The following is a 17766-nucleotide window of genomic DNA, read 5'->3' as shown; positions in this document are numbered from 1 at the left end:
CCATCAGCAAACAACAAATCATAAAGCAGAACAACCCTCTTAACAAAAAAAACTGCTTAAACTTAAAGATATTTCACCTTAATCGTGGATCACTTGTACAAGGTGTAAAGAACCAACCTTGACCGCAACTATAAGCAGAATAGATTAGCTGCGACGATCAATTAGAAGAGTTTAGCTGGTAAAATAAATAAGCATTGTGCTTTTTTTCCAGCAGGGTTCATTTACATCAAGATACAAATATCCAAATAACAATTTTAGTTCTAAAAAATCATTGGTAATAGTCTGTAATCACAAGACTTTTCACATAATAAGATAACAAACCAGACCTTATTATAAATTGGTCCTTGTGCCAGGTAAGGTTTCTCATTACGTAAATGATGAAAGTCGTAAGCCACCTGAGCATCCATTCCTGTAATATAGATCCAAAAAATAAGGAGGCTTATGTAGAATGATAAAAAATACAGCCTTGGTCTGCTTCATATAAAACTAAGAGGGAGCGAACCACACACACACACATATATTAATACAGAATAATTATCAGCTCTTAGACAAGTCAAAAATCACATAAACATACCTATGCTAAAGTAATTATAAAATACTCCTTCATAACAAGTCTTTTTCTCAGGCAACTCCCCTTCAATCTCCAACCCCTGCATTTAAATACATTTCACCTATTTAGGTTAATTTGTTCACATGAAAATAAATAAATTTAATACTTCACATTTTACAAAGACTAACACAAAACATATTCTAAGTTTAATATGTAGCACATCAAAGATTTCAAAACAAAGATTATTTTCTTACAAGCAATTAAAAAAAGTTAAATTTTCCATGTTTATATTGTTTTATATATCTTGACGATTAGAATAAATCTCTCTAGATACAAACACTAGAATGAAAACAGGAAAAAAAAATAATTAATTACATCAAAACTTCAAAAATCCCATCAACTAGCCTCTACAATTTTATTTTTCTACATGAATTATAAGATTCAAAATAATGATGCACAAGAAATTGTCTAATGTCACATCTAGCATTATACACAATCTACAGCAGAGCAATAGATTATATGCTATAATGCTATATAGTCCACCTTCTCACTGATTATTCTTACTTAAAAAAAAACTTTTGTGAGGCTTGAACAATATGAGAACCTAATATTTCATAGCAGAGCAACAACACAGATATTAGGCCCAGAACACAACCTGATCGTTATAATGGCAGAGCATTAATCAACAATGGTCTGCAAAGCAACATCACAAAGTCCAATCTTTCAAATATCTGCAGCAGTAACAACAATGGCAGAGCATTAATCAATTAACAGCTCAATCACAGAACACTAATCGAACGGTTAAGCATAAATATTCATAGAAGTTATCTAACCTTCTCAGTAGATCCAAACTGTACTAGTCCTCGTGGTTCAACCGGTACTACCACAATGGTCTGCAAAGTGAGTTTGATTGTTAATAATTATGAGTTGTGAGCTAGAATTGAACAACTTTGACAACATATGAGAAGAAACCATAAAATTTATAACACAAGTTTTTACCATACTAATCTCAATTAAAGTACTCAGAAAGAAAAAATTGTACCTTTATTCCAGAGGAAAACTGATAGCAAACCTCAGAATCATCCTGTAGAGTGAAAGAAAATTCACAAAATAAGCAAACATAACAAGAATTCTAACTTCAAAAAATTGAACATATGTATGTGATTTCAACTCTAAAAACTAAAAAAGAAAGAAGAAATACCTGAAATATGTGTTTATTTTCAGTAGATTTGAAAGAAATCCATTCCCCACTTGGCCCATCATCTTGAATCCATTGGTACTTCCCATTTAAAGTAGTTTGACCAATAATTCTACATTGATACATATACAAACAACAAACATTAATGTATAGTTTCATGAAAATTCAGAGAAGCATCAAAATATGAGCAATGCAGAAGAAAGAGCACATAGTCCAACCATGGAAAACAGAAAAATTATATAAGTTTCATGCAAGTCAATACCTGAAATCAAGAATTTCAACATCTACGAGTAATTATACACAATTATGTTAGGAAAAGAGATGCTTACCGCCCATGTAAAAAGAAGGCTGACTTTTGCCCTTTCCTTTCTTGTGTTCACCAACTGAAAACAGACAAAGTCTACTAAGTAACTTTCTAACAACAATATCAAATTCGTAAATTTATGACTAAAATATCATATTCTAGATCATGCTGAAATATTCACACACTTATTTAAGTTACACTTGTATAGAATTTAAAAATAAAGGTTATATTTCTGTATTAATTATGCTCATGCTAAAAATTCCTACACAATCTAATGCATCAAATTTTAACAAGAAGACCTACTTCTAACATTCGATATGAAAATACCAAGTTACCAACCTAATAGCTTCAGGATCATTTTTTAAAGCCTGCAAATGCTCAGAATTGGTTGACAGACCACCATTGGAAGACACTCTCTCTGTTTTACCTGAGTCATTGATGTCTCGTGATTGTGTGACTGAACACTGTGTTGATGAACGTTTAATGTCATAAGAAGCTGCACTCTCATCTTCATTTATCTCTTCAATTACTAAGCCTAAAAATCAATCAAAAATAAAATAAAACTTACAAAATTTAACATAAAGCTTCATACGAACTTCACGCAAAGTAATGAACTAACATCAACTGAAAATAAAATAAGTACAAAATTAACAAACCTCTTGGTGCACGTGCACCTCCCTCCTTCAGTAATCTTTCCTTAGCATCCCTGTTAAAACAATATATGCTAGTTAAAAAAAGAAAAAGAAAGAACAATTGATGTTAATATGCTATAACAAAGTCCAAGAAGATCATTCACAAGAAATCACACCTCAAGACCTCTGCAATTGTTTCATCATCAGGAGAAACTTCAAGAGCCTTGATAAGATCAGAGACAACATCCTAACAACAAGAATGTCCCCCAATGGTTAGCAGGGCAATTGCATAAACATCCTTCAGAAGACATTTATTATAAGCATTATTTTCTGAAACAATTTTTTTATTATAGGATCAGAACTGATAGATTGAAAATGAGAAAATGAAAAGTACTAATCATACTCAAAAACCAAAAGTTCACACTGAAAGTAGAGAAAGTTCTCTTCAAGTAGGCCAAAGTAACAGTAAATATACTCACAAGACAGTACTTCTGCAAGGCATCATTGTACTTTCCCTGGCTATGAAGCTCATTTCCCTGCCAAATTATATGCAAAACAAGTGTGAATGAAGACAATGAAGATAGACTAGGGGAATCTACGAACAGTTTATGAAATATATGTTCCACTATATAATCGAATGGCTGATCATTGATGTTCTAATCTGTCCTTAATCAACAAAAAATGATTAAATAAATTGAATTGCGGGTAAGAGTTTTTTAAAGACAGTATTTGATTTTTTTTCCCCTCTAGAAGCAGAAACATTGCAGATCAAGTGATATAGTTAAGATTTTCTAAGATTAAAAGCAGTTATTTCTCTACTAGCAAGAACATTGCAGATCAAGTGATACAGTTAAGCTTTCTAAAATTAACAACAGTTGTTTAAGAGCATTACAGACCAAATGATCTAGTTAAGATTTTTTTTTTCAAGATTTTAGAGCTTAAAAAAAAGAAGAAAAAAAAGTCTTTTGCCCTTTTTTTAGCACACCTTTTTCGCCATCTTTTTCATCAGTATGTAGTTTCTTTGAGTTTGTCGAACTTTTAAGAAACATATAAATCAGTCTTAATGTGGAAAAACAGAGATTGATAATCAAATTGTCAGTTTACGCATTCTTCATTTCATTCTAGCTCTATAATCCACTCTTCATTCCATGTTCAGAAAATCAGAAATAGTAGAGGAGTATCATTATAAGAAACAAAAAATGGAAAACTGCCCGTCCTCTAAGTCACACTAATAATTTTTTTAAGTTATAAACGAAACTACTATATAGGATTTGGGCCACAGCTTTCCTATCAGTAAGAGGGTTAAAGCTTATGGAAGGTAGTTGTTTCAGTTGAGGCATCTAGCCAACTTGCATAGGCCTCATCTCTACAGAAAGCAATGAAAAAGATTTCCCTATAAATTGCTGAAGGTTTTCCTTTCATCTCTAAAGGGAACCACAAGCGAGTTTGGCAAATAGGTTCCTGATCTAAAGGTCTTCGGTATACATATCCTATAACTATAATAATGGGGTATTCTTTCCCTTTTAAGTACTTTCTGCTCCCTGTTTATCAAAATGAAAGTTAAGATTGCTAACATCCCGTGGTGCTAGTAATTATTAATAAAGTTGGTGTACCAAACAAATAAAATAGTTCATTTCGTTTTGGCAGCACTACAAATGACAAAATCCACGGTACCCTCTAAGTTAATAAAACAAAAGTTAATGAATTTAACGTTCAAAATGTATTGAGAATAGAACATAAGCTTAGGCATACTATCTTTCATCGTGTAGGTGGCCAACTTAATGCAATGCTTACTGAGCCATAAAAATTAAGAATCTCAATGTTAACATTAAAATTGCTCAAAATGCAAAAGTAAAAGATCAGAAAAAACAAACCTGTTTCTTCAGCATCTGAGCTCCATTCAATTCATAAGTGATCTGGGCATCAAGACGTGTACGCATAGCTGCTATCTCTTCAGGCGTTGAGTTAGCCATCTTCTCTCCAATCTCAGCCATCTCCTCTCGATGGGTATGCTTCAACTGTTCTGCTGCATTCTTCAGGTCTTCAGGCCTCAAGTTCTTCATGCCTTCAGAGGCCATCTTCAATAACTCCAGATTACACATCATCTGCAGCGCCAGTTAGGCAAAATTACCATCACAACCATAACCAGTTAGGAGATCATAGGTGAATTCTAATAAAACCAAAATCCCAATTATCAATGAAAGTCTTATAAGAATGTTTTAACCCCACGATACAATGAGCCTAACATAGAAGTAACAAATAGAATGTTTCATGACCTGATTTGGAAAAATATCATGAACAAACCAAAAAACTATTACAAACATACCCACTTCTCAGATTTAATAAATTCTCTTTACTTTGACAAAAAAAAATCCAACCAATTTAACTTTTAACTATAAGTGTCCCATTTTACTAATAATAAAATAAAAAAGAATACAACATGGTCCTTGCATTCTCAATTTTATTGTTCCAGTCAGTATCTCTAAAAGAAACAACAGAAAAGCAAAGGGCAGAACAAAGACAAGGAGAAAACAATTAACCAAAATAGGCACAAACAAGGTATATAAATCATAATGTCAAAGTCCACCAACTCCAACCTTGCACTGACATAATCAAATCAAATCAAATCCAATGAACTCTTTGGCCTACGAAAATAAAGTAACTACAAAAGAAGAAGCTTTAAGAAGAAAAGAGAATAAATATGGTTATACAGGGTCATCAACTTATTCTTAGAGAATAAATATTGAAACAGAAGGCAGGGTAGTGAGATCCCTTTGCCAACATCCTAAGCCTCATCATCGAGAGCCCGTCGTCATCGCCACCTACAGAAGATAAAGAGAGGGTGAGCAAGAGAAAGACGAGAAAAAGGAAGGTACCGAGATACCTCTATCGTATTACCGAGATTCAAAATCAGTGGTCATATAATAATAAAAGGCCACAAACAGAATTATAATTGTGCTTCATCTTAATCAATTGACTATTCTCCTTCACACCATGGCAAAGAACTAGCACCCTTCCTCATTTAACTACAACAATATCAAAGTTCAATAATAATGTAATTTTTTTATCATCAATAACCTTAACTACCATAACAAATTCAACATGACACAAAGGCTTAAGTCTTTTACATATGTTTCGATCAGAGCACTTTGAATTTTTTTTGTAGCAAGAGTACTTTCAATTTAATAACAATATAGAAATATATATGTATGTATAACACAACCCAAATAAATCATTCAATGTCATATTAAAAAAAACTACTGCAGTACCAAATTTTGGTTTTCAAACAATCCACTTTCATTTCCCATGATTAAGGGTAGTCATGACTATAAAACTTTTGGTAATTGTCCAGATAGAAGAACTAGTCCTTACTCAATTCTATCTCATTACACTCCAGCTTGTAATTAGGTATACTCAAATTTTTGTGTTCTCCCTTGCTGATATACTCAAAGCAATGCCCTGATACCACAACTGGAACCCCATGGTTTCCTGCAGCAACAGAAGCCGTGTGCCTGTACATTATATCAAGATCAATCAGTGACTCTTGAAGAGTTAAAGAGGCAATAGGGGAAAGAAAAATTACTATAGATTTTTTCCTCAAATCTAAAATATTTGTGTATTTTATATACATATATTTACCTTTCTCATCGAGTATGTCATTTCAAGATTTATATAATTATACTTTACATTCAAATGAATCTACTGGCAATGTTTGTGCTTTATCTAACATAAATATGAATGAACAAACAATTGTGTATCAATATCTAAATGTTTGTGCATTATCTAAATGGAGACTTGGTGTGGTGCATGCCCAACTTGGGAAACAGACCAAAGACAATAATATAGCAACAATAACAATATCAATTATACTACTAATAATGAAAAAATTTAGTTTCTGTTTAAGTAATAAAAACAACACGTGGCCAAGCACAGAGACAGCTCATTGGCAGTTTTTTTTTCTTTCCTTTTTAAAATTTTCTTTTATAAAAGCACCCCCATGAGCTAAATTCAAAGGTCATCTCTGTAAACGATAGACAAATTGAGAGATTTGGGAGTGTGAAAAGTGATTTCTGTATTGAATAAATAATTACAGATACAAGAGAGTTTATATACAATAATTAAGCTTGACAAAACTAACTCTAATAAACACAGATACTAAATACAACAATGACTAACAAGAAGCATCTTTAAAAATCCTACCAGCCCAAAATGGAGGCACTCCACTTAACAGAATCTAAAGAATCACTCCAGCACTCCAAACATCTTTAAAAATCCTACCAGCCCTTTAGATTGTGGCTTTGCCTAGAGGGTTCAATATGAACCACATTGAGATTTCAGGGAAATTGAGTGAATAAGTCACCACATGGAAACACAATTTTCTTTGGTTCCTGCACAATTTTATGACAAGAAAAAACGATCAAGGTCTGATATATCTATTTCATACCAACAATATCATGGAATCCAGAATAAGTAGTTACAAGTGTAGAATGAAATAAAAGCCAAGAAGCCGCCGCAACATTTTTTTACCATTGCTTAAAATCTGCATTATTGGGAAAGGAAACATAGAAGAATAGTAGGAATTCAAATTACCGCCGCTGCAGAAACAGTGGAGCTAACAACCACTGCACATGCCAGAATATTATCAGAGAAGACAACATAATGATGAAGGTTCTGATCATTCAAAAATTTTAGCTTCTGTTGCTTGGGAAGTTGCATCTCTTCTGGCTCTAAAGCAAAGCCTTCGGCAGTAAGGCGCATAGCAAGACAATGGAGCCCTTTCGAGGTAGTTCGTGAAGCAATATGGACAAGATATGCTGCTTGCTTCTTTTGCGATCGGTTGTGTGAGCCATAGCACAGAGCTTAGCAGCCATGGAAGAGCAATCAGGGTACACCGCACTGGCTTTAGACAGTGAAGTTTCCATGTGTCTCATTTTCTGCAAATCATTGCAATATCACGGGTTTTAGATTGAAATGAATCTCTAGAAATCACTATTACAGAAAACAATTAAAAAATAAAACAATATAATATACCTCCTGGACAACTCGAAATCCTTTGTACGCTCACCAAGTGATCACTCCACCTCTTTAATTCCACCTCTTTAATTTGTAGTCTCACCGATAAGCAATACTGTAACCTAGATGCTCAAATGGTGAAATGAATATACTAATTTGGCACTTCATTTTTAGACAAAGTTACAAATACCAAATTGATTCTCACAGATTGACCAACCAACACGAGTGGGTGCTGCCCCAACTTAAAACCAGAGTAGTAATATTCGAACCATTCCAATCCCAATTTCTCATCCTAGTTTATGCAAATAATACTTAAAAATCGAAATGCATTTGGCTTTAGCAAGAAAAGGGAAGATAGATAGATGAATGGAGGAGGGCAGAACCTTAGATTTTGGAGCTTGCCGGAGATAGAAGATCAGCACCTCAGAGTTTTCGGTTGAGTGAACTGAAGATGGTTAGAGCTGTACGGACTTTGGGTTGAGGAAATGGAAATGGGTCTCTCGGTCTCACATATTTTCAGGGTCACTCGGTCTCACTGGAATTGAGGAAATGGGTCTATCGGTCTCACATATTTTCAGGTCTCAGGAATGAAAAAAAAGGCTAAGTGGCGGGTCTCACAAATTTTCAGGTCTCAGTAATGAAAAAAAAAAGGCTAAGTGGCGGGATGGTGTATATTACTGCCCTTTTTTCATGCCAATATAATACTCTAGCATAACACATTTTTATTAGTATTATATTCATGTGTTATAGAAATGGGTATTTGGTGTAGTGTTGGGAATTAGCTTGGTTTTGGCTTGGAGAAGTGGTTCAGCAGAAGAGGTAAGTCTCAACTCGCAATTTGGAGGTTTTAATCTAAGTTTGTATGGTTGGTTTTAGTGTTTTGAAGTTCTTGAGTTTTAGAATTGAAAAGAGAATTTTAGTGTGTGTTAGGCTGGGTTTTCTGTGGAATTATGTTGTTTAAGTCATTCTAAAGGTGTTGGGATTAATTGGTTTTGAATTGGGGAGCTTTGGGATGGCTTTGGATGAGGTTTAGATGTTGGTAATGGTGTGTTTTCTGGGCACGAAGGGAAGGACCGTGGCTCTGTTCTAGAGCGCTGCGGCCCTAGGATGAAGAAGTGCCAGGAGGGCTCGGCCAAGGGTGAGCGCCGCGGCGCCCAAGGCAAGGGCTGCGACGTGTGTCTCCTTCTAGGCAAGCCCTTGGTTATGTTTTGGGGGCAGGGCCGCGGCTAAGCTTCAAGGGCCGTAGCCCTTGGGTGCACACTTGAACTTTTGGGGATCTTAGGCATGGGAATGCGGTCTAGAATGTTTGGGATCGATTTCACCACCGTGCTTGGTGGAATTCAGATTCCCGGAAGTTGTTTTGTAACCGGAAACCCTTATCTGAATATTAATGAAACCCTATACCTTGGTTGTGACTAGGAGATAAAAGCTTAGGCTCGGGAACGGATCGTGCTTGAGGAGCATTTCTCGTAATCCGAAACCGCAAAGATTAAAGGTAAGAAAAATGCACCTGGTTGAATATATGTAATGGGACTAAGGGTTCCCTATTGTGTATGCTTGAAAAGATGGTATTATGCCATGCTAGCTATTTAGTGAACCGACGGCCTAAGGTTGCCAAGGGTTACACTAGCGCACAGGGCGCGACTTGGCCACTGGTAGCCAAGGACAGCTTAATATGCACTGAGCTCGGTTTAAGCGGGCCGGAGTCAGTGGGGTAAACAGAGGGTGCGGCCTAAGTTGTCGGCCCTGATTATTATGTGATGTGAATGTTATAAGTGTTTGATTGCATCCATCATTCTGAATATATGCTGAATGATGAATGTGGATTATTTGATGAGAGTTCATGCTTAGTGAATTTACTATCTGTTATTAATGTTTGTGTTGCACATGTTTTCTTGCTGGGCCTTGGCTCACGGGTGCTATGTGGGGCAGGTAAAGGCAAGAGCAAACTAGATTAGCCTTGATTAGGAGAGCTCTATGAGTGGAATGTACATGGCCAGCTGCTCAGCCGCCACGGTTGAGGTTTAGGCAGGGACGCGAGACCTAAAGATTGTCCATTTTTCCTTAGTATGGATAACAGATGTTTGTATTATTTTGGAAGTCTGTAATCCAACTTTTAAACTCTGTTTGTTTCGGGATCCCTTGTATATAACTGCATAATAATATAAAGTGAAACTTTTGAGACCAAAACCTTTTAACCCTATCCCGTACATGTTTAGTGACACATTTTTAAATTAATGACTTGATTAGCAAGTCTTGCATTTCTGAAAGTACACAGTGTAGCGGTCTTGGCTATCCAGGGTGTTACAATAAGTATAGAATCAGTCGCAATTCACGTTTTGGACACTGAAGCCCCTTCTTGGTCACTCTCAAGAACACACCCAAGGACACCAAAATTAAAGGGATACACAAGTTAGGTCAAGGAATTTTAAGGATCCTTAGAAGAAATTGGAGGTTCTAGAGACCTAAAGATACCAATGATAGCTATTTCCAGCTAAGGATTCAGATCTAGAGAGGTAACATTTCCTTTGTTTGCAAGTACTAAGATACATTTTTGGTGTTCTTAGTTTTGGGAACTTTTGGGCTTTAATCTTGCTAGTGGCGATGATGAGTTGTTTTAGAGGTTAGATAAGGGTTAGAATCAAGTTTTTAAGCCCCTTAAGCTATTAATCCATGTTGAGTTCATAAATTTAATGAAGATTCTCGGATATGGGGAAAGTTCAAGATTGAAATTTGAATTGTTACAAATTGGTGATTTGTGGGGTTTTTTGGGTGCGTTTTATGGTAGATTGATGTTGGTAATAGCTTATCTAAGTTGTATAAGGTGTTCTGTAGCAGTAAATATCTCGAAACATTGGTTTGGAGTTGATTTTCTGGGTATGGTATGTAGGGAATCACAAGTTTGAGAAAATGGGGAAGAACACTAAGTTTCTGGGTAATCTTTTGGTTTTTGGTGACCTAGCGCGGCTACGCTAGGTTATGATGCTACCGTGCTAGTGTCCCAGAAACTAGGGATTTTTTTGTTTGGATTGAGGTACCGAGTCTAGGGGAGCGACCACGCTGGACTAGGGCGTGACTGTGCTAGTACCCTAGAAATCCTATACTTTCTGCAGGCGCGACCACGCTAGGGACAGGCGCGATAATGTAAGTTGTCCCGAAATATGGTTTTGCTGATTTTAGAATTAGGGCTCGGGGACTTCAGGAATCCATTTGGTGGCCCACTTGGGGGCTCGGGGGACGTTTCTATCATTTCGAAAACTAGGTATAATAATCTTAAGAGTAGGGTCTGGGGCGAGGCTTAGATCAGGACGTACTTGAGGCCGTATTATTTATTACATGAAAATTGAGGTAGGAAAACTGCACCCCGGTTTTGGTCGGGGCTCAGACCCCTATAAATTAATATGAATGTGATTATTCGTTCAGGCATGCTTGTATATGCTGCATTTGGTTGTGTATTGTATAATCTATATTTTTGATTATATTGAATTTGAAAGTCCGGCCTAAGGGAGCTGGGGCCGACATCAAGCGTGTAGAACGCAGCTCGACCTAAGAGAGCCGGGGTCAACCATGAGATTTGAGGGTTCGGCCCCTCCGGTCAAGGTAACCCATATCCTCTTAGGGAATTAGACAGGGTTGCCGCCAGTTTTTGGTTAGTTAGATTTAACCCCAACCAGCTCGTTCACCGCCATCCTAGTAATCCACATCGTAACCTAACCCTGCTCCAGTGTGTCGACCATCTAGTGTTATGTTATGATATGGGTTATCCTAAGGGTACCGTTGTATTAGACAACACATCAACCTTTAGGTCAGCTATTTTTGAGGAATATGGGACCTATCTTAGGTCGTGGCCTTCTTTGCTCCAAGGCATGTTTGCTCCTGGATTTAGGCAATATGTAGATGAGTCTAGCCTCGAGGTAGGAGTTCAACCTGAACCTCCCATAATTCAAGAAATTGTAGACTTAGACACCCCCTCTCCTCCAGCAGTCCCAAGGCCGGAGATCGTGACAAAAGGATCCTCCCCTAGCCCAAAGGGTAGGACTTTCATTTATTTATTTTATGTAAATTGATGACTTTACTTGTATATTAACTTCCTTCTCATTATTTTGAGGCAAAGAAATGGCACAACCAGGAGCTCCCGACCTCCGCACGATTTTCCAGGAGGGAAAAACCAGCTCGGGGCCTGTCGTAAAGAAACCCTGGTACACAGCAAAGAAGACGCCCCCTACGACAGGGAATACTTCCAAATCTCCAGCTAAGGGGAAAGGCACGAGCTTGGTAGCTCTGACTTCCATCATGACAGAGAAAGGGGTCCTCCTCTGCCTCCTCCTCAATTTCCACCTACTCCTGCTTGGCATCAGACAACACAAGCTGATCCCCCAACTCCTATTGTCCCTACCACCACCGTGCGCATCCCATTCAATCCTCAGGATCTGGAGAAGATCCCCGATACTTACCGGGGGAATCTCTATGAGACGGCGAACCATGTGGTGGAGTACATATACAAAGCCAACCTGAGGGACCTGAGGACAATAGAAGAGAGGAGCCTAGAGAACATCTTGGAGTCCGCCTTGGGGATGACCCTCACAGTAGGATAGCTTTCCTCATTTGAACATATACATATCATTTTTTTATTTTACCCCAGTATGCGTCAAACTTTTTTCTTTATTTTTGCAGTCGATCCTGGCTCAGCATCGAAGTATAGTCCAGGTCAGGGCTAGGAATGAGGCGTTTCAGGTTGATCTCCAGGTTGCCCAGACTTCCACTTTGGAAAATGAGCGAGCTGCGCTTGCAGCTGCTCAAAAAGGCGAGCTCGATGCCAAGGATACCCTTGCAAATTCTCAAGAAAGCGAGCATGCTACAAAGGTTTCCTTGGCCGCTCTTCAAGTCAAGGTCGCTGAGGCCAAAGCAAAGTAGGTGGAGGCCGAGGTTGTTGTTAAAGAGGAGAAAGTGGCCTCGCTGTCCTCCATGGAGAGCATGCTGTATCACTGCTAGGCCTTTAACCAGGATGGTAACTTCTCCTTCCTGGCTTCTGAAGTGTGGGATCCATACCTCGAGAAGTTCAAAGTTTGGATCCTACAAGAGCATTCTAAGACAGAGGATGCTTTTACCGCGGGCGAGCAGGAGACCGAAGAGATTACATCCTTAGAGCGCCCTGGAGGGGCCTGATGAAGTTGTCCCTTCTTTTCTTTTTCTCTTTGTAAACATTCACCTTTTGGCCTAGTCTGAGATTATTTTTCCTCGAGACAATTTTTTTTTTAATTCACATATCTAACTTTTAATGTATTTTTCTTTTCCTTGATTGTCTCTCATGGTTATGCTTTTTTAGACTTGCACACTAAAAATCTTTGGAATCGATTTTTAGATCAGGATAGATATTTTGAATTTGGTTATATCCAAAATCAATGTATTGATTTATATCATACCTGTTAAGTGTCAGGCCTTGGAACCGGTTATATCCAGGGTTTGAAATATTTCAAACTTTATTCTCATTAGGTTTATTGATATCTCGAGATTCTATGGAAGCCATCAAATTTTCAATTTTTGCTAACTTCTAAGTTTAAGACGTGGTTGTATCCAGGGTTTTAAATGATTTAAACCTAGTTCGCGCTAGATTTACTGACACCTCGTGTTCTTTAAAAAAAAAACATTGGTTAATCAATTTTGCTAGCTTCCAAGTTTAAGACCTGGTTGTATCCAGGGTTTTAAATGATTTAAACTTAGTTCGCGCTAGATTTGTTGACACCTCATGTTTTTTTAAAAAAAAAACATTGGTTAATCAATTTTGCTAGCTTCTAAGTTCAGAACCTGGTTGTATCCTGGATTTTAAATGTTTCAAACTCATACTCCTTTAGCAACCTTGTCTTGATCTATCTCGGGTTCTATACCCCCGAAGTAACCAGAATGTGAACTTTCTCGGTTGCTTGTATAAATGCTATTACCCGAACTTATTTATAAATACACTTGAGAAAGGACAAAGCTTAAACTATATAAAAAACAAGAAATACATGAAGATCCCTTCATTTATGTGAGAAAGGACAAAGCTTTACATAGGATGGCATCATCATTGATAATACTTTTTTAGGTGCATTGCATTCCAGGTTCGTGGGATTGTTTCTCCACTAGGTCGAGCTAATTTGAAAGTTCCTTCATGCATGACTTCCACGATCTGATAGGGTCCTTCCTAGTTTGGGCCTAAAGCACCATCTCTAGGGTCCTTGTTTGTCAGAAAGGCCCTTCGAAGGACCAGGTCGCCCAAACTGAAACTATGCCTTCTAACCTTAGAATTAAAATAACGAGTGATTCTTTGTTGGTAATGTGCGAGCTGTAGTTGTGAATCCTCACGTTTCTCATCGATCAGGTCCAGAGAAGCATTAAGCAACTCATCATTCCGCTCCTGGCTGAATGTCTGTAGCTTGTGCGTGGTTATTTTTTCTTCGACGGGAAGAACGACCTCACTTCTGAAAGTCAGGGAGAAAGGGGTGTGCCCAGTAGAGGTCCTGTGTGAAGTTTGGTATGCCCAAAGTACCTGCGGGAGCTGCCCAGGACAGACTCCCTTGGCCTCATCTAACCTTTTCTTAAGACTCGCTTTAAGGGTTTTATTCACAACCTCGACTTGTCCATTGTCTTGTGGGTATGCCACTGAAGAGAAACTTTTAATTATACCATGCTTTTCATAGAACTCGATGAAGAGATCACTATCGAATTGAGTTCCATTGTCTGACATAATCTTCTTGGGTAGCCCAAACCGACACACAATACTTTTGACCACAAAGTTGAGGACTCTTTTTGAGGTGATGGTTTCCAGAGGCTCAGCCTCTACCCACTTCGTGAAATAATAAATGGCCACCACCACATAACGAACTCCTCCCTTTCCCATAGGTAGGGCTCCTAATAAATCCATCCCCTATATTACAAATAGCCATGGGGATGAAATCATCATTAGCTCGACCGGAGCAGCTCACGTGACTATGGCGAAGCGTTGGCATTTATCGCATTTTTGAACATGAGAGATGGAATCCTTTGTTAAAGTGGGCCAAAAATAACCCTGCCTCAATATTTTTAAGGCGAGGTTTTGCCCCCCAGGATGATCCCCACAGAACCCTTCATGCACCTCCTGCAGAACACACCGTAGAAGGGGTAAGGAATGGCCACATTGGTACAACGTTCCATCCACAACCACATACCTTGGGGCTTGATAGAGTATCCTTCTCGCATCTTTTCTCGCTTTAGGTAGCTTTCCTGTCGTTAGATACTCCACCAAGGGGGTCATACAGGTCGGCCTAATGTCAATCATCTCGACCTCCATCGCGTTTCCTGCCACGTTTGGGCTTTCCAAGAATTCCACTGGTACTAAGTTCAAAGTCTCAGCTTCCTTGGAGATGGCGAGCCTCGCCAAAGCATCTGCGTTAGCATTCTGGTTATGGGGGATCTGTTCGACGGTGCCATAATGAAATTCGGATAGCTCTTTCTTCACCTTTGCTAGGTAAGCTGCCATCTAGGAACCCACGCTTGGTATTCCCCTAACACTTGATTGACCACGAGCTGGGAATTGCTATAACACTGGACGACCCTGGCCTTCAATTCCTTTGCCACTCTAAGCCTGGAAAACAAAGCCTTGTACTCGGCTTCATTATTTGATGCTTCAAATCTTAATCATGGTGCTGAATGGAATCAGTGCCCCTCTAGAGAGATCAAGATGATCCCAGCTCCAGATTCGTTCTCATTAGAGGCACCGTCCATGTAGATTCTCCACAACTGCTATGCCGGTTCTTTCAAAGTCTCTACTTGGAATTTGGTGCACTAACTCATGAAATCAGCAAGGGCTTGGCTTTTAATTAAGGTCCGTGGTACTTACATTATTTTGAACTGGCTGAGTTCGATCGCCCATTTTAAGAGATGTCCCGACACTTCAGGTTTTTGCAATACCTGCCTTAAAGGTTGGTCGGTCATGACGTTGATTGTATGGGATTGGAAATATGGCCTAAGCTTCCTGGAGGCTAATGTCAGGCAGAACGCCATCTTTTCCATCAGGGGGTACCGTGATTCAGCTCCGAGAAGTCTTTTGCTTATATAATATACCGTTTTTGAACTCGGTCTTCTTCCTGAACCAACACGGCACTGGCTGCATTTTCCGTCACAACCAAATAAAAGAATAGGGGCTCTCCTACCACTGGCTTAGCCAATACTGGGGGCTCGGCCAAATGCATTTTTAGATTGAGAAATGCCTGTTTGCACTCCTCAGTCCATTCAAATTTCTTATTCCCTTGGAGCAAGTTATATAATGGCAAGCATTTGTCAGTGGATTTTGAAATGAACCGATTAAGGGCTGCCACCTTTCCAGTCAGGCTCTGGACTTCTTTACGTGAGCTGGGCGAAGGCATTTCCAATAGTGACCTGATTTTATCTCGATTTACCTCTATCCCCCTTTTATTGACTATGAATCCCAGAAACTTTCCCGATGCCACTCCGAAAGTACACTTCTGGGGATTCAACCTCATGTTATATTTCCTCAGGATCTCAAAACATTCATTTAGGTCAGATACATGGTTATCGAAAGTCTTGGATTTGACTAGAATATCATCGACATACACTTCCATGTTTTTTCTGATCTGGCCAACGAACATTCTGTTAACTAACCGCTGGTAGGTAGCCCCGGCGTTCTTTAGTCCGAAGGGCATAACTTTATAACAATATACATTTGTTGGAGTCATAAAGCTGGTTTGCTCCTGGTCTGCAGGATTCATTGCGATCTGGTTATATCCAGAATACGCATCCAAGAAGGACATGAGTTCGTGCCCCGCAATGACATCTACCAAATGATAAATTCTCGGCAATGGAAAGCTATCCTTAGGACAAGCTTTGTTCAGGTTAGAGAAATCGATGCAAGTCTACCACTTTCTGTTTCGCTTCGGGACCAGGATAGGATTCGTGACCTAGATTGGATATTTTTCTTCATGAATAAACCCGCACTTTAATAGCTGAGCTACTTCTTCTTCCAAGGGCTCAGCTCGGGTTGGTCCCAAATGTCTCTATTTTTGGGATTTCACAGGTACGCTTTTATCCAAGTTTAGGGTGTGCATGATCACACTCCGGCTTATTCCCACCATGTATTCATGGGACCAGGCGAAAATGTCTAGATTCCCTTGTAAAAATTTTATCAGCTCCATTTTCCTCTCATCGTCAAGATTTTTCCCAATCTTAACGACTCTCGAAGCGTCTTTGGGATTGATATTTACCTCCTCGAGCTCTTCAAAAGCTTGGAGCTCAGATCTATCTCGCCCACTCGCGGATCAATATCATTACTTGAGGCAATGCCTCTATTCTTGGCTTCCTGAGGTTCTTCCGTTCCAGAAGTAGCTTCTTCTTCCTAGGAATCCTCACCTTCGTCATGTATGGCCGTTGCTTGCTGCCCGGATTGTGATTTTCCCTTCATGGAAATGCGATAGCATTCCTTGGAAGCGAGTTGATTGCCTTTGACAGTGCATATTCCTACAGAGGAGGGGAATTTGATTGCTAGGTGGCGGATAGAGGTTATGGCTTCAAACGCCATCAACGCAGGTTGACCCAAGATTGCATTATAGGCCACTGGAGAATCGATGACTACAAACTCCAGGAGTTTAGTGACAGTTCGTGGTCCTTCACCCAGTGTTAGAACTAACTCGACTATCCTGATGGCCGCTGACCCCTCACCAGAGAATTCATATAGAATCAGGGAAGTTGCCTTCAGGTCTGTTACAGATGTTGACCCTCGATTTGGCCAACGACACGGAGTCAGAAATACGACAACAAATGAGATGATAATCAAGAATGTAATCAAATGGTAAAGAGATGACACAGACGATTTATAGTGGTTCGACCGTAATGAATGGTAATGACCTATTTCCACTTATTGCTATTATTGATATTGAATCCCAATGCCGTGATCAAAGAACTAGGGTTCTTGAGTTTCACAAGCCCTAGGAGAAATACAACTGCTTGGAGGATAATCGCACTATCCACTCTTTCTCTTAGTATTAAGAAAAAAGGTTCAAAAGTCCCTTCCTTGAGCCCTCTCATGCATATTTATAGG

General features: G+C 38.8%; 1 protein-coding gene and 3 long non-coding RNA genes across 4 annotated transcripts; all 4 read right to left on the bottom strand.

Annotated features, from left to right (window-relative positions):
• Window positions 1–224: 224 nt before the first annotated feature.
• On the bottom strand, window positions 225–1225 carry LOC133789866 (uncharacterized). Its single transcript, XR_009873748.1, has 3 exons — window positions 1155–1225; window positions 575–650; window positions 225–409 (listed from the first exon to the last, which is right to left on the bottom strand). It is a non-coding gene; the product is annotated as an uncharacterized LOC133789866 (long non-coding RNA).
• Window positions 1226–1257: 32 nt separating this feature from the next.
• Window positions 1258–1686, bottom strand: LOC133789867 (uncharacterized). The gene is made up of 3 exons (XR_009873749.1): window positions 1593–1686; window positions 1384–1443; window positions 1258–1281 (listed from the first exon to the last, which is right to left on the bottom strand). It is a non-coding gene; the product is annotated as an uncharacterized LOC133789867 (long non-coding RNA).
• Window positions 1687–1983: 297 nt separating this feature from the next.
• Window positions 1984–2936, bottom strand: LOC133789865 (uncharacterized). Its single transcript, XR_009873747.1, has 3 exons — window positions 2709–2936; window positions 2392–2587; window positions 1984–2131 (listed from the first exon to the last, which is right to left on the bottom strand). It is a non-coding gene; the product is annotated as an uncharacterized LOC133789865 (long non-coding RNA).
• Window positions 2937–3031: 95 nt separating this feature from the next.
• Window positions 3032–7442, bottom strand: LOC133792105 (uncharacterized). Its single transcript, XM_062230013.1, has 5 exons — window positions 7275–7442; window positions 7212–7224; window positions 6151–6227; window positions 4559–4789; window positions 3032–3220 (listed from the first exon to the last, which is right to left on the bottom strand). Exons 1-5 carry the CDS (start codon window positions 7440–7442, stop codon window positions 3032–3034), a joined length of 678 nt encoding a protein of 225 aa, XP_062085997.1.
• Window positions 7443–17766: the final 10324 nt, after the last annotated feature.

Source organism: Humulus lupulus, chromosome 7 (genome assembly GCF_963169125.1).
Source record: "Humulus lupulus chromosome 7, drHumLupu1.1, whole genome shotgun sequence".
NCBI classification, from domain to species: Eukaryota; Viridiplantae; Streptophyta; class Magnoliopsida; order Rosales; family Cannabaceae; genus Humulus; species Humulus lupulus.
This window is presented reverse-complemented; position numbering and strand designations above follow the sequence as displayed.